Source organism: Nannobrachium achirus (genome assembly GCF_963921795.1).
Source record: "Nannobrachium achirus genome assembly, chromosome: 9".
NCBI lineage: Eukaryota > Metazoa > Chordata > Actinopteri > Myctophiformes > Myctophidae > Nannobrachium > Nannobrachium achirus.
Window position 1 is genome coordinate 11,350,106 of NC_137818.1, and position 16,803 is coordinate 11,366,908.

General features: G+C 41.9%; 1 protein-coding gene across 1 annotated transcript; it reads left to right on the top strand.

Annotated features, from left to right (window-relative positions):
• Positions 1 to 1,548: 1,548 nt before the first annotated feature.
• On the top strand, positions 1,549 to 16,505 carry LOC308291846 (voltage-gated purine nucleotide uniporter SLC17A9-like; the record flags this gene model as incomplete). Its single annotated transcript, XM_080733975.1, has 13 exons — positions 1,549 to 1,553; positions 2,830 to 3,027; positions 4,212 to 4,351; positions 4,821 to 4,920; positions 8,129 to 8,253; positions 8,872 to 8,980; positions 10,320 to 10,416; positions 11,164 to 11,251; positions 12,125 to 12,159; positions 13,036 to 13,151; positions 13,381 to 13,466; positions 15,474 to 15,503; positions 16,321 to 16,505. 13 exons carry the CDS (start codon positions 1,549 to 1,551, stop codon positions 16,503 to 16,505), a joined length of 1,314 nt encoding a protein of 437 aa, XP_080590101.1.
• Between the last annotated feature and the right edge of the window lie 298 nt (positions 16,506 to 16,803).

The window sequence follows — 16,803 nt, forward strand, 5'->3', positions numbered from 1 at the left end:
ACACGGACAGAATGTGTTCGTGGCAAGACTTGGTCTTGTCTGTGGGAAATTCTAGTTTTACACACCATTATAATGTTCTTATTTTGATCATAAGACCAATTACTGAATGGCAAGACTCCAGGTTTGCCTCAGAATATGTATGAAACGTATTTACTATGACACTATGGCATATTAGGAGTCAAACTAGTACTAGTGGTTCTCAAATGTTTTATTTGCAAGGACCCCCTTAACTCTACGGGTCCATTTGGTTCCATTTGAACACTCTCAAAGTTACAGACCTGTTATGGTCATTCAGGGCTAGCTCTTTATGTGCTTTTGATAACATTATTGTCCACTCATTTTGTACGTCTGTGGCAAAAATTTAATTTTGACCAAAATGTCCTAACCCTGATATTTGGGTTTATTACAGACAAAGCTTAGAGCAAGCTGGGTCCAGATATATTCTTCTGGAGTTGAAACAGAGAGACAGAGTTTCAGACACATAGCGTGGGCTTAAGCTGTCATCACGTCAGCCATCAAGCCGTGGCTCCATCTTGCTTTGTTTCCCGGGCGAACAGGGTTGTTGTGACATTTATGCACAAGGTTTATAACAACAAAAGACAAGACAACTGGAGGGGAATCAACATGTTAAACACACACAGATTGGTGATACGGCACAGAGTTCAGACCCATGGCTGCTACAAGGACAAGTGAAACCATAACAAATAGTCACAAACTAAAACGACATGACTAGAAGCACAGGCACTTTTAACTCTATTGACACATACAAATGACAAATGATACACTATCAGAATCATCATTATTTCTGCAATGCAGCATTGTCAGCGTTCAGTTCTAGAGCAGTGCTTCTATGTTTTTAGTAGTCTACCACCCCTGTCCTTACTTTGTTTTCTGCATCCAAGTAGCCTATAGGCTGACCCCCTCTATACCTGACTGCAGCTAGGCCTGTCACAATTATTACATAACCGTCTAATCGCAATTTGACAATCGCAATATTTTGTCATAATTGTTTCCATGTTGACAAATGATGATATATTTTCAAACATTTAAAAAATAGTGGAAATAGCAGATCTACAAGCTTGCATTTGTGTGAGAATATATGGGGGTAAATTTACTTGACTTTTGACCCTAAATGTACCCCCATTGATTCTGACCCGAATGCATTTGGGTCCCCATCCAGGGCCTTATTTGGGTCCCCTACAACCCAGATATCTTTGTACCGCACAACCTTTTGGCTACCTTGACCATATCGTTAGCGGGTCCTAGTTCCAACCTTTGAATAACAGTTCTATCCAGGCCCATGCATTTGGGTCCCCATCCAGGGCCTTATTTGGGAAAATGATATCCCATGAGGCCACTCACATTGCCCTTGATGCCGGGTTGGCATCCAGTACCGGAGGAACCAGACCCAACGTCGAGGAACCAGAATAGGTCCTATCACATTTGAAACTGTTTCCACAACCGGTTCATTACATATATATACTTCACGTCCGCTATACCAGTGAATCCACGGCACCCCTGTATTATATTTAAGCGATATTACACAAGATGGTGTGAGTGATCGTGAATATCGGTACGCTTGCGTTGCTGCAGGAACGAGCTGAAGGTGAGTTCCTTAGGCAGAGCAGAATCGACATTGAGACTTGAATTTTTGGATATTATTTTTGAGTGGTGCTCCTGGAAGGGAGCTAAGCTCCAACATCTTGCTTTGTCCGGTTTCCAAAAAATGTCCAAAGAATGTCCAGTCCCCCCCAAAATGTCTGGGCTCTGAAGTGTGAGTAATCGATAGGAGAAAAAAAAGTAATTCTGGGGGTGAACTATCCCCTTAAAGCTGTACTCATTAACTTCCACCTGGGACATTGAAATGTCCCGTGCTCAATGTTCCCCACTGAGCTCATAGAGCCTGCCTGCCTTGTTGGGGGGATAAACTTCATTTTGACCTTTAGGCAGTACCACCTGACAACCAGTAGGGGTCCTGCCAGACCACAGAATATAAATGTATCAAGGGAACAGTGGTTCTTCTCACCCTTTTCACCAGGAAACCCCTCAAAATAATCATAATGTGAACCGGGAACCCCCCAACCAGACAATAATCATAATGTGAACCGGGGACCCCCCCAACCTGACAAGCACTAGGAATTGTAGGAGATGAGGCATTATACTTAGTTTCACTCGGTTCCACAGATAAGTATTGTGAAAATATTTCTAAATGTTTGCCTCCTTATAATAGGCCTGTTTGATAATTGGGCCAATGTTTGACCAGTTTTCATATACCGATAGCATAGTTTGTTGATAAGGTCTTAAAAGTCCTTGTCATCTGAGGACCCCCCAAAAATCATGACAAAAAAAATGTAATAAAACAAATCTTGGTTATATTAACTATTTATTATGGCTTCATACCATTTTCTGAACATTGTATTCTCGAGTGTGAATTAGTTAGATGAATTGATGGGTTAGAATACTTGGTATATTCCCTTTTTTTTTAAACAACAAAAGGGTAGATGTGATAAGTGATAAGATGTGATAAGCTTCAGTCTATTATAGCCTATACCTTTTTTTTCCCCAAAAACATTGTTAAAGATTTTTTATTTCTTTTTTTGCATGGAAAAATAATGACGAACTAACTAAACTAATGTTTCAAAGAAGTACCGCTAAACTCCAAAGGTGTAGACAGCAGACTTCCAGAGAAAGGATTTCCAAGGCACTCAGTCTTCTTTAGTGAAGAAAAAATAAGTTGACCAACGTGTTTCGACCTTGGTCTTCATCAGGGTCTAACAATTTGGTTAATCAGCCACACCTAAACTAATGTGTTCTTTGTGCCAACGACAGACCGGTGGCGCGGACCTGGCCCGGGATGCTGCTGCTGGGCACCTGTCTCCTCTACTGTGCCAGGATGGCACTGCCAGTCTGCATGGTCAGCATGGCGGCCACGTTCAGGTGGAGCAAGACGGAGTCCGGCCTGGTCCTGGGTGGCTTCTTCTGGGGCTACTGCTTCACCCAGATCCTAGGAGGACACGTCAGTGACAGGTAGACACCCCTACAACCCCACCCGTTCACTCAGATCAGCCAACCTGATGACAGAAACCTCACTAAAAACCTCAGGACAATGATCCACTCGTCCTAGACTCTTCACCCTCCTGGCCCCCAAACTGTGGAATAAACTCCCTGTCGCACTTATAACAACTGACTCACTCCCTAGCTTCCAACGTGGCCTGAAGACTCACCTCTTCAGACTCCACCTCTAAGCCCATAGCACTTTCCATAGCACTCGCCAATGCCCAATGACCATACATGAAAGCTAGATAGCATTTTTTAGGTTTCTTTACTGATTAGGTGCTCGGTATTATGTGATATTTCTATGCATTTGATGTATTGATGTTGATGTATTGATGTATTACCTTGCTTATTGAACATCCCTCTGGATTAAGAGTGTCTGCTAAATGCCTAAATTGTAAACTGTGCTTCTAAAAGCAGCGGTTCTCAACCTGGGGGTCGGGGGCCCCACTGGTGGCCCGCGAGGAGGCGTTGTTATGGATCCCACACCAACGTTATAGGATAGGCTTCCTGGCAGGAAGTCATTTTTACTAAGGTCAAGGTTAGGTTTAAGGTTAGGTTTACGCATTGTTTTACTGAGGTTACGGTTAGATTCAGGCATCATTTGACTGAGGTTAGGGTTAGGTTTAAACATAGTTTATACTGGGGTTAAGGTTAGGTTTAGGCATAGTTTTACTGGGGTTAGGGTTAGCTCTAGGCATACATGCAAAAATGCTGAGACTAAAATGTTGAGGTTCTCTCTGGGAATAACAAGGATGGATAAGATCAGGAACGAGTGCGTCAGAGGGACGGTGCATGTCAGATGTTTTGGAAATAAAGCCAAAGAGAGGCCAGACTGAGATGGTTTGGACATGTACGGGATAGTGAGTATATTGGACAATACCAAAGAGGAGATTTATGGATGTAGTGAAAGAGGACATGAAGTTAGTTGGTGTGAGAGAAGAGGAGACAGGGTGAGATGGAGGCAGATGATGGCTTTTAAAAAGATATATAAAAAAAAAAAAATCATGATTTTTCAAAAATAGCAGATCTACAAGCTCACAGCGTGGCACTCAGTGCCGTGCTATGAGCTTGTATACCGGTATCTGTTATTTTTCAATAGTTAAATGTTGTTATGTTATGTCGAAATATGGACACGCTCCCCTCTGCTCCGTCAGGTTGGGTGGAGAACGCGTGCTGTTCCTCTCCACTGTGGCCTGGGCCTCCATCACCGCTGCTACGCCGCTGCTGACGCACCTGGGCTCTCATTCGCTGGCTGCCATGACCATGGCCCGCTTTCTCATGGGATTGTTTCAAGGTAGGTACCATAAAAAAAGGCCACAGAGTGCCGCGCTGTGAGCTTGTAGAGCTGCGAAAAATCATGAACATATGGGGCACGGTGGCACAGTCGGTAGCACCGTCACCTCACAGCTAGAAGGTCCTGGGTTCGATTCCCGCCGGGGGACGCTGTGGGCGTGTTCCCCCCCCTCCTCGTCATCAGCGCCCACACCCTAGGTGGGGTTGGCGATAGGGCCTTTCTGTGTGGAGTTTGCATGTTCTCCCTGTGTCTCCTAGGGTAGATACCCTCACAAAAAACATGCAGTAATCCTGGTCTCTATTAGACCTCCCTCTGACCAGCCGAGTCACCATGGGTCTTAAAACTGTCCAAGCTACAAGAACATGAATTGTGCTTTTAAATCTACTCCCCTTACCTGAACAATATGCTGTACATTTGTTCCAGTTGTTTTGTGAACATGTATGATTTCCTATCTATTTCTTTCCTCTAGGTGTTTATTACCCATCGTTAGCCAGTGTTTGTTCACAGCGAGTTACTAAAGGAGAGAGGGGCTTTCTAATGAGCACGCTGAACAGCGGATGCTACCTGGGGTATGTTGCACACACGCGTCGCACGCACGCACGCACGCACGCACGCACACACGCACGCGCGCGTACAGTTTTGAGGTTTTTGTACTTTACTTCAGTATTTCCAATTTCAAATACAGTACATTTAATTCCACTCCACCACATTTATTTGAAATCTTTAGTTACCAGTTACTTTGCAGATATAAATTATAATATTATAAAACATACATAAACCACTTTAGCCCTATTTTATACAGTGGATATTTGAAAATAGCCGATCTACAAGCTCACAACAAAGCTACAAGTTGTGAGCTTTAGATCTGCTATTTTCAATCATTTTGTACTTTTACTTTTGGTACGTTAAGTATATTTTGATGCCAATACTTCCGTACTTTTACTCAAGTACATTTTGAATTCTGGACTGGATACTTTTACCCATGTAAAAAATGTGAGTACTTTTTTCCACCACTGTTTAATTGTGTTCACATTTAACAAGACATTCTTGAACACAAACAAAAGAAGATGCACAGACAGACGTGTTGGAAACTCAACAACAAGTATTTCAGGTTACAGAATATCATGGGTACCATGGGTGGCTCCTGTGTGGCAAGTCTGCCAATTATCAAAGACACAGAATAGAATGTTGTCAATGCCTTGTACTGATACTGTAAGGCATTGATTGGCACAATGCCCAAGCCGAGAGCTCTAAGGCTTATAGCCCTCGGCTTGGGCATTCCTGCAATCTGCAGGCCTCTCCCAACTGATTCATGGACATTACCGAGGCTTCCAAATATGAACACAAGCCGGTTACATTTGTAACCAAGCTGTATAATAGCATCCTTGGGATAACTCCTCCCTAAATCACATTGTCCTACTTATATTGATCCAAAAAGACTGTCCATGTGGTCTATGAGGCAGAAATGCACCTGTTGTCCAGTTTCCCCAGCAGAACCCAGCAGCTCTCATAGCATAGAGTGGAGCCTATAAGCCTATCACTTTTACACTATTTGTTGTGGTCAAAAGTGTTTTTATTATTCATGAATGTAGTACTAGTTGTCATTACAAACACATCCATGTCATCGTTGTCCCACACTAGCCATCACACTCTGCTAAATAGATGTTATGCTTTTATGTGTTTTGCCAAGTCCTGGAAAAGATGCCCAGTGATTGGCCAGTGCAGTCACTTTGATTGGCACTTGTGCCGAATGCTCACCCCAAAACCTTATTTATGAGATTGTGGTGGCTTGTGTGGGACAACCAAGGCTGGATGTGTTTATAATGACAACTGGTAACACATTCATGAAAAATAAAATGACTTTTGAACACAACAAATATGTGAAAGTGATAGGCTCCACTCTATGCTATGACAGCTGCTGCGTTCTGCTGGGGAAACTGGACAACAGGGGCATTTCTGCCTAATAGACCCCATGGACAGTCTTTTGGGATCAATATAAGTAGGACAATTATCCTAGAGGTTATTTAGGGAGGAGTTGTCCTTTAATAATAATAATAATAATAATAAAACTTTATTTGTATAGCACCTTTCATGACATGAAATGCAGCTCAAAGCGCTTTACAGAGCAGAAAATGAAGCACAAGTGCTTAACAGAGAAAAAGTAAAATAAAAAAAAGAATACAGAATAAAAATAAATAATTAAAATGATTACAATAAAGCAGAGAAATAAAAACATAGAACATTGAAGAACAATTTCAGAACAGTGCGGACGTCAATTAGCAGCACAGGGATTTAAACATTCAGCTAAAAGCAAGAGTAAAGAAATAGGTCTTGAGCTGTGCTTTAAAGCTATTCACAGAGGCTGCCTGTCTTAGGTGTAGTGGGAGTTTATTCCAAGCTGTCGGTCCGTAGAAGCAGAAAGCTGCTTCACCATATTTTTTATATGTCATTGTTGGCGCCTCAAGTAGGTCTGCACTAGAGGACCTGAGTGGGCGGTTTAAGACATTGGGACTTTAGCACCTTGTTAAAGGGGAAGACCACCCATTTTCAATATTGAAATATGTCATTAATATACCTGAGAGGAGTTGTGTGGAAATAGAAAAAAAGTTCCCCACCTTCTGTGTTGCCTAGAACTGGAGGATTGATTTTGGGGTTTGTATTGTAAAGTACAACTTGATGACATCACACATTGTACTTTACAATACAAACCCCAAAATCAATCTTCCAGTTCTAGGCAACACAGAAGGGGGGGAACTTTTTTTCTATTTCCACACAACTCCTCTAAGGTATGTTAATGACATATTTCAATATTGAAAATGGGTGGTCTTCCCCTTTAAGGAATGCCACTTCCAGACTGTGATCAAATGTACATGATGCCACTTCCAACATGGTTACTTCTCCATACTGTCCTCATCAACAACATCTGGTGCATTAGCTGTGACATCTGAAAAGGCATCGCACGCACGCGAGCTTGGAGGTCTGCTATGTTCGATATCTTTGCCAAAAGGCCCTTTTAGGGGGCGCCCGCTGGCCTAGTGTTCAAGGCGCATACCACATACTAGGCTATGATGCCTGCTGGTGTCGCCGGTTCGATTCCCGATCCAGACGACCTTTGCCACATGTCATTCCCCATCTCTCTCCCCATTTCCTGTCAGTCTTCTGTCCTGTCAAATAAAGGCATAAAAAGCCCAAAAAACAAATCTTAAAAAAAGGCCCTTTTAGAAATATCAGTCCCTGCACGTCCCTGTTCAGGACCATATGCTGATGGTGTGTCATGTTGTTTCAACACAGGGATGCTGAGAGAACCCTCGCTAAAAACCTCAGGACAAAACTCCACTCGTCCAAGACAATATGCCCTCCTGGCCCCCAAACTGTGGAATACTGTCACACTTAGAACTCACTCCAGACTCAATCCCTAGCTTCCGCCATGGCCTGAAGACTCACCTCTTCTTCAGACTCCACCTAAGCCCATAGCACATACCGTAGCACTCGCCTACCCTCAAGCATGAAACATGAAAGCTAGATAGCATTTTTAGGTTTTATATAAAGTTTTGTACTAATTAGGTGCTTGGACTACCTACGTTATTTTTTTACTACATTGATATTTCTCTACATTTGATGTATTGATGTTAATGTATTGATGTATTATCTTGCTTATTGTATTATGTATTACCTGCTTGTTACCGCTCTGGAATAAGAGTGTCTGCTAAAGGCCTAAATTGTAAATTGTTTCAGGACCATGCTGATGGGGGTTTGGGGTGTATCATGTTGTTTCAGGACCATGCTGATGGGTGGTCTGGGCTCTGTCATGCTGCATTGGTACGGCTGGGAGAGTGTGTTCTACGGTACCGGTCTGCTGTCTGCCGTCTGGGCCTTCGTAGTGTGGCAGTTCCTGCTGGAAGGTACAGTAACGATGTCAAGGGTTTTGATTTATAATTACATCTAAAGATGATTCTCCCAGACGTTACGGGTATACACAGACAGACTTGCCTCGCTCGCGTCTTCCGTGCAGCCTCGCTCGTTCGGTGCTTTGCTTGCATCTCTGGCAGCTCAGCAGCATGTGCACGTTGTGCCTGTTGTGCACAACACTTTGCGTTGCCCTTTATTCTTATCTTTATATTGCACGCTATTCGTACAGCAGCACAAGCATGAAGCAAAGCCTGGCCTATTCATGAAGCCGATTGCTTGGTTTGGCCAGTCACGGAAGCCATTACCAAATCCCCCCCCCCCCCCCATATATATATATATATAAAATATATATATATATATATATATATATATATATATATATATATATATTTTTTTTTTTTTTTTTTTTTTACAAACTTAAAAAGAATATATATATTTATAATCAATTACACTGATTAGTTTGATTGCCTTCACAGTTGTCTAACAAACAGTGGTTCTCTACTGTTTCTGGATCAGGCAGGGCCCACATGCATTTTCAGAACAAGATTATTTTAATGATCAATCAATCGATTGTTTTACTTGTGTGAAACATGTGTTGTTGTGTGTCACAGGTCAGGTGCTCCCCATGCAGCAGATGAAACAGATGCTGAGCAGCCCTGCTTCCAGCTGCACTTTATCCAGACCCAGCTGGCTGGGCCTCCTGAAACACCCCTCTGTATGGTACTGTACAATATTATTATAATGACTTATATAGCTCTGTATGGTACTGTACAATATTATAATGTCTTCTATAGCTCAGTATGGTACTGTACAATATTATAATGTCTTCTATACCTACAGTATGTGTGGTACTGTACAATCATAATGCCATGATATTTTTGTGACACCATTTAAAAAATATATTTAGGCTAATGTTATGTTATTATTCAATCATAAGTGTTTTGCCCCAGCCCGAGTGCCTTAAAGTAATATATATTTTTTATATATCTTTCACTGCTCCATTTTTCACAACCAGAGGTTTGGGGGATACACGTGCACCGCTATGCCCATATACTGTACATTACATACTGTACTGCAGCCTTCCCCAATTAGTTTTCCCCAAGGCCCGAATTATGTCTAGGGTACCAAGCCGAGGGCCACAACATTGCAGTGGCGTTCCCGCTACTCCAGCGACAGTTCAGATATCGTCGTTGTCGGGTGAAAATCTTGTATGTCCAAAACCGTTCGTTTTGCATATTTATCATTTAAAAAATGATCTAAACTAGTGAAAACAGCTGATCTACAAGCACACAACGCCTCGCACCGCGAGGCGTTGTGTGCTTGTAGATCTGCTGTTTCCACTACTGTTGTGAGAGGCCTTGTACAATGAAGCAGGGCTTTACTTTGCGAAAGAACGTACACATTTGGAGATACAAGGTTTCCACCCGACAACGACGATATCTAGTGTTGATTACTGGGGTTGGTGTGGGCCAGACAGTAGCCCCCTGCGGGCCGCCTATTGGGGAACCCTGCTGTACTGTATACATACTGTACTGTATACATACTGTACTGTATGTTTTCCATTAAAGGTGATACACCATGCATTTAAAAAGTATTTATGTCATATTGTTTATGTCCCAAAAAACGTTTTCAAAAGGTTTGAGGCTAAATTACCACTCCTGAATAGAGAGCCTCTCTCATTTTTGAATGGCTCTCAGAGCATGTTCAGCTGCAGTACCACCTTTGGCCTGAACTGCGCCACCCCCCCACCAAAATCTTTTTGAAAAAAATAAAAAACAAACAAAATAAAACATGTTTTTGAAAAAAAAAATGTTTTTCCTTCAAAAACGGCCGTCGCTGACGTCATCGACGGCAGCAAATCTAGACAGCCTGTTTTGAGAACCCGTGGGATGCTTTTAACCTCCGCCTTCCCAAAACCAGAGAAAGACACAACGGTCAGAAATGGGACTTTGTGAGGATAGAAGGTGCTAGTGGGACCCCCAAAAAAAGGTTTTAAAATAGGAAAAGTTAAATTTCATGGTGTATCACCTTTAACGTTGTTCTCTGTCTTCTCTCTCAGTGCCATGGTCTTCACCCACATGTGCTACAGCAGCACATCGTACACCCTGCTGTCATGGCTGCCAACATACTTCAAGGATACATTTCCACATGCCATGGTATTTATTTTGTTTATACCTTTCTGTTGCACTTCATTATTTCTTCCTGTATATGTGGAGACAATGTTTGTATTTATCGTTACGTTTTTAAAGGGCTTAATTTTGGTTTATTTTTTATTGTAATTCCTGTGATTGAATTTTCTTTTATTCAAGCACAGCTATTATGTAAGATAGATTTCTTATCCAGCCAAAATACTAGGCTTAAGTATTGAAATTGGAGATAGAAATGTAGGACATACTCTCTGTGCTTTTAGTTCGTTTTGTAAACATGCAATATAGTTTAAGTTATAGTTAGGACTTTCATAGTCGAACACTAGTTCAGTGGTTTTCAACCCTTTTCATATCAAGGTCGGTTATTTATCGGGCATTGGAGCCACGGACAACTGTTTGATGAGATTTAGCCTCTCAGACCCAAGACTGAATATTTTGTCTACAATTCCATGCTGTATTGTTGTGGTACCATAGGAGAGATAACAGGCAAAATAATAACAATTCTTCTACATTCTCTAATTGTCTTGTAATTTAAATAATGCAGATATTTAACAATAATTTAACTCTTGAGAGTGTAAAATGAAACAAAATGAACCCGTAAGGTCGGTCCATTTGGTTTCATTTTACGCTCTCAAGAGTTACCAACTCTCCATTTAGCTGGGGACCATCTGGAACCCCGTCAAAGACCACCAGGCCCTGTTTGAGAACCACTGTTTAATTTGCCTACAATAAGCTTTTCTCCTGTGCTTCTTCCAGGGCTGGGTGTTCAACGTGGTTCCATGGTTAGTCGCTGTGCCCTCCGCTCTGATAGCAGGATGGCTCTCAGACTCCCTCATCAGCCAAGGTACTTCCATAGTCCTGGTGTTTATGAATGTGTTGAAGTTCATGTTCATGTTCCTCCTGTATATGTACAGGTATGTGTTGAAGTACATTTTCCTTGGGTTTATAAATTGTATGTGTTTAAGGGAAAAAAAAGAAAAAGTCCTTGTGTTTGTGTATGTTTTTAAATAAGCCAACACTAACATTGAATATTGTCACACCATCACTAACGCTGGGTATATTTTACCCAATATAATACATTTCATAAGTAATATTTCTTGTCAAAATATATGAAAATACAAGAATACATGGCAAATTGTGGTACTCTTCTTTAATATTTCAACATGAACTTTCATAAAGAAAAAGAAAGAAAGAAACGAAACAAAAAATAGGTAGGCTGTCATGGCGGGACCCCATAAAAAATACATATCGACCTGTTTCCGCGGGAGTTTGCTGGAGATTATTTGGACCTGTTTGCACCACACTTCCGGTTTAACAGCAGACATACAAGCTCACGTTGCGTCGCAGATGCAGCCTGTTGTGAGCTTGTAAATCACACTCGGCTGCGGCGCCGGAAGCTCGGTACAGCGTCTGCGCAATGCACTATGGGGCGTTGGAAACTCGTGGATATAAAAGAAAACGGAGCAGAGAACCTCTCCCATTCCTGGGAGCCTACTGAAGGTGCACAGTCTCATTGCATCATTTGACAACCGTGGGAGTATGGGCTTTTCTCTTCTTTTTCCCCCCCTCACAACGTGGAAATGTAGACGAAATAATATTCAATCAATCAATCAATCTGCCATGTGTGTATGCATCATATTGTGCCTTGTGTTTATGGATCTGTTGAAGTAGATGTCAGGTGGAAGAACATGTTGATGACATTGTTTTCCTTCTGTAGGATTCAGCATAGTAGCTGTAAGGAAAACCATGCAGGTGAGTGCATGAGAAGTAATATATCAATGTGCTATATCTAGCTTATGTACAGCAGCCATATTGTAAAGAAATTAGGCCCCTTCGGCCTTCCTTACATCCTGTTAGGTGTTACCAATGATACTAATGAAGGCTCTGTCCCATTCTGGTCAAACAGAGTCAGGGTGCTGATATTGTGCATGTTGGCTCACTGGAAACACTCTGCTGCACCAGTGTGTGTTTCAAAGTGTTCTTGAGGGGGTTCCAAAGAAATGGCCCCTTATGGGTCTGTAATTCTGAGAGTGTACAAAAAGAACCAAATGGACACCGTAAAGGGTAACACCTTTGAAAGAAGAAAGGCAGGGGCCCAATTTCTTTGCAATATGGCTGATGTGCACTGCATAGAGCCTATTATATCAAATTCAGTAGGAGTTTTTGAGCGGTGCAAACCGCTCCTATAAGTGGCTGTGCGTGTGTCCGTAGCCTTTTTCCTCAGCGTTTTGCCATAGTAAAATGTGTGTGCGTAGCATCATGTTTGTCTAGTGATGTCATATGTCGTATGTCTGTAGCCTTTTTCCTCAGCGTTTTGCCATAGCAAAATGTGTGTCCGTAGCTGTGCGTGTGTCCGTAGCCTTTTTCCTCAGCGTTTTGCCATAGTAAAATGTGTGTGCGTAGCATCATGTTTGTCTAGTGATGTCGTATGTCTGTAGCCTCTTTCCTCAGCGTTTTGCCATAGCAAAATGTGTGTGTGTAGCATAGCCTGTACAACCTAGACTTAAATCCTAGTCTGAAGATGTTATGCAAGCACGACCACCGCTCACTTCACATTGGGTGTGATTTTTATTCTTTTCGTTGTCTGGATGGTCACATGTTACAACTCTCTCTCTCTCTCTCTCTCAGATGTTGTCCATGGGTGTTTCCAGTATATTCATCCTGCTGCTGTGCAGACCGCTGTCCTTCCCCTCCGCCCTGGCCCTGGTCTCTGCTTCCATGGGCTGTGCTACTTTCACCAGCGGGTACGTTCAGAACATGTTGGTTAATAATAATAATAATAACTAGAAATACTGTTCCTACGAAACAGTGTGGGCTCGCTCGTGACTATATTCTGCAGCGTGCTGTCATGTGAAGCTCAACCAATACTCCAGCTAATACCACTCCCAGAATTACATTTCCAAAAATCTTTGATGTACAAAACTGATGAGATCATGATTACAACCACCAAATATGTACAGTTCTCCATTGTAGACAAAGGCTGAATGACAACAGCGTGATATCAACTCGTTTCCAAGCTGCACAGAAGACGGTGTTATCAGCCAACGATTGGTCTCTGTGTAAAACACAAACACAGAACACTGCTTTAATATATGGTCATATATGCTCACAGACTTTGAAAGTGAAATATCCCACATGTGGTCATAACGCTTTGATCATAAAAAGTAGAAACTGCGCCCCCTAGCTCTGGAAACAAGCAAACTTTTATTATCCGACCATATCATCAAGCTCTCAACATGCTGTTGTTTACTTGATTAAAGGTACAAAAGTGTTGGCATCAATATGTACCTACAGCACCAAATTTAAACTTTTTGCAGCTGGTTTAACATTCTAAGCTGAGTGAGTCTAAACTCTAAAGGGCATTAATTTATGAAAAAAACGTTGAAATTATGTTGAATTGAAATGCGGTTTCTGCCAGACAGCAACGATATCCAACATGCCAACATTGTCCATTTTGTAGATCCATCCATTTCAGATCTCAATGGATCAATGCTGTACGTTTTTGGATGTGTGTGTTGCATTGGATCTCATAAACATAACTCTGTGTGTGTGTGTGTGTGTGTGTGTGTGTGTGTGTGTGTGTGTGTGTGTGTGTGTGTGTGTGTGTGTGTGTGTGTGTGTGTGTGTGTGTGTGTGTGTGTGTGTGTGTGTGTGTGTGTGTGTGTGTGTGTGTGTGTGTGTGTGTTTCAGTGGTGTGTCTGTGAATGTACAGGACATCGCTCCTTCACATGCAGGAGCTCTTTTCGGTGAGTAGGTCCTAATCTTATTATTGCTACTCTGTCTGTCATTGATGTCACGAAGCATTAAAGGGCTGTACCGTCCCTAAGTGAGTCATGTGTTTGTCAAATATTGTGATAGTAATCACTGCTATAGAGCCACCTTTCTTTTTTTTGTGCCAGTGCCCCCTATATCCTGTATGGCAGTGGTTCTCAACCTGTGGGTTGTGGGGGGGTCCCCAGATGATTCACTTAAATGTGCAGCATTATTTTCTCACTCAACAGTAAACAAACCAACATAACGCTTTAGGTATATAGAGGGTATATGCATATTTCTAAAGTGACAATTTAAGGACTTTTTAATACCTCTAAACGTTTAAAAAAAAAAAGGTATTAAAAATTGAATTAATGACTAATTAAACATTGGCAAAATTGTCAAATATTAGAGGCAGAAATTGTGTAAATAGCTGAGTGAAATAGTAAATAGCTACGAAATGTAATTCATCAACTCTTAGTGCTCGTCAGGTCAATGTTATTATTTTGGGGGTCGCGGCCTGAAAAGGTTGAGTGTTTTGGTATTCTCCTATATTCCTTACCGCCCCTCGACCCAATTAAAGGACAACTTGGTTTTTTACAACAAGGGTTCATATTTTAGATTATAATTAGAGAAAAGAAAAGATGAGTGTTAAAATGTTTTCATTTACTGCTTTCTATTGTTTTAGAATGGGTGGGGGGGGGGGGGGCGTAATTATTTTATACTTTAGCTATTGAAAAATAGCAGATATACAAGCTCACAGCACGACTATTTTTGAAAAATTGTGAAAATGCAAATCTTTGAATACCGTATGTGTATTTTTTTAAGCGAACATTTGTAACTTAAAACTTTCTCTGGGGGGTCCCTGGAACAAAATATTTTGAGATGTGGGTCCATGGCCAAATACATATAATTTTGATATGTTTACATGAAAAGGTTTGAGCACCACTGACATAGAAACGTAGGTTTTTCCCCAAAAAAAATGATTTTAAAGTAAAATACTTTTATTTGCGTTCCCAGTCTAAATGGGTTAAACCCCCTCCCCCTATGAAGAACATGTATGGGGGGCCCGCAGAGAATCCTTGTACCCAGGGCCCATAATTTGGTGCAACACCCCTGGATATTGATGTCAGGCCCTGTCACATCGGGCCCCTCTCACGGCACTCAATGACAGGGATGTCATGGCCCTGTCATGTTATGTATTCATCTATATTCCACGTTTAAGAGCTTGAGAGACGGGGAGACCCTTGAAAAAAGACCATTTTTAAACGGTTTAATCACCATCTATTATTTATGTTTACTCTCTTTTGCTACAGGTTTTATGAATATGTGCGGTGCTTTCATGGGTAAGTAGGCCTATCACATGTTAATTACAGATTGCCTGTATGATATGACCTATTGTGGCAAAACAGATGACTCTGGTAGAGAGTTTACACATAAGGAATCAAATAGAAAACATTTTTTTACGGGAAAGCACCAATGAACGAAAACCAAAATGCCATGTGAAAAGGAATACAACAGGAATAGATCCATCTTATATGTAGATCTGATCTGCTTACAGTATATACTGTGTCTTACGTTGTACCAAAACTAGCGAAAATAGCAGTTCTCAAAGATAAGACCTGTATTGATCTCGCTGGGGGGAGAGGCGCTAAAGACAGCACAGCAGTTAAAAGCTGTCAAGGCTCACAATAGCTCACAGGGACATGATGTCATGAGTCTGTAGATCAAAATGTAGATTAGCCCACACTAGGTTAGCGACAGGAGAAGGGATGGGACGATAAGCGATATTATAGTTTATTGTGATAAAAAAACACTCACGATAACGTATCGTGGAGATTTAATTCATTGTGAAACCGTCCTCCATCATGCACTGGGATCAATTCACCTTTTATTTGCCGAGCTGCATATCCGGTACCACTTAAACCCTATACGTACTTGATACAGTCTTTTTTTCACTCTCTACCAAATCTCTTTGCCAAAAAGTAGCCGAGCTACAAGCTCACAACGCGTTGCAACACGTTGTGAGCTTGTAGATCTGCAATCTTTTGGCAAATGTTCCGCCCCAGTATAATGGATGTTGGAGATTTTTCATGTCGTCCCATCCCTAGTCCTAGACAGGAGTTAACGATATTTGTGTGCGTGTGTGCGTGTGTTTTGCAGGACTGCTGTCGGTGTCGCTGTCTGGTTACGTGAACGAGGTGACCCTGTCCTGGGTCAACGTGTTCTCCATCATCGTCCTGGTCAACGTCACCGGCCTGGGGGTCTTCCTGGTGTTTGGGGACGCCCGCCGCGTGGACACGGACCAGCAGGACACCGCCGCCACACACACGTCTGAGCAATGCTGACTGCCGTGTATATTTATTTATCATGAAGTATTTACTAAATTGCATATACCGTGGGAGCCAGGGACGTGCAGAGAATGTTAGAGGCAGGGGCTGACATTTCTAAGAGAGCCTATTGGTGAAAATATTGAAAATAGCAGACCTCCAAGCTCACAACGCGCTGTGCTGCGACGCGTTGTGAGCTTGGATTTCTGTTAATTTCGGTGCGTGATACCACTCTGAACTAAGCATAATCAAGTCAATACCGGACATGTGGGGTAACGGCATGGATTTCTACACAGAGAGGACAATTCTTTCAACA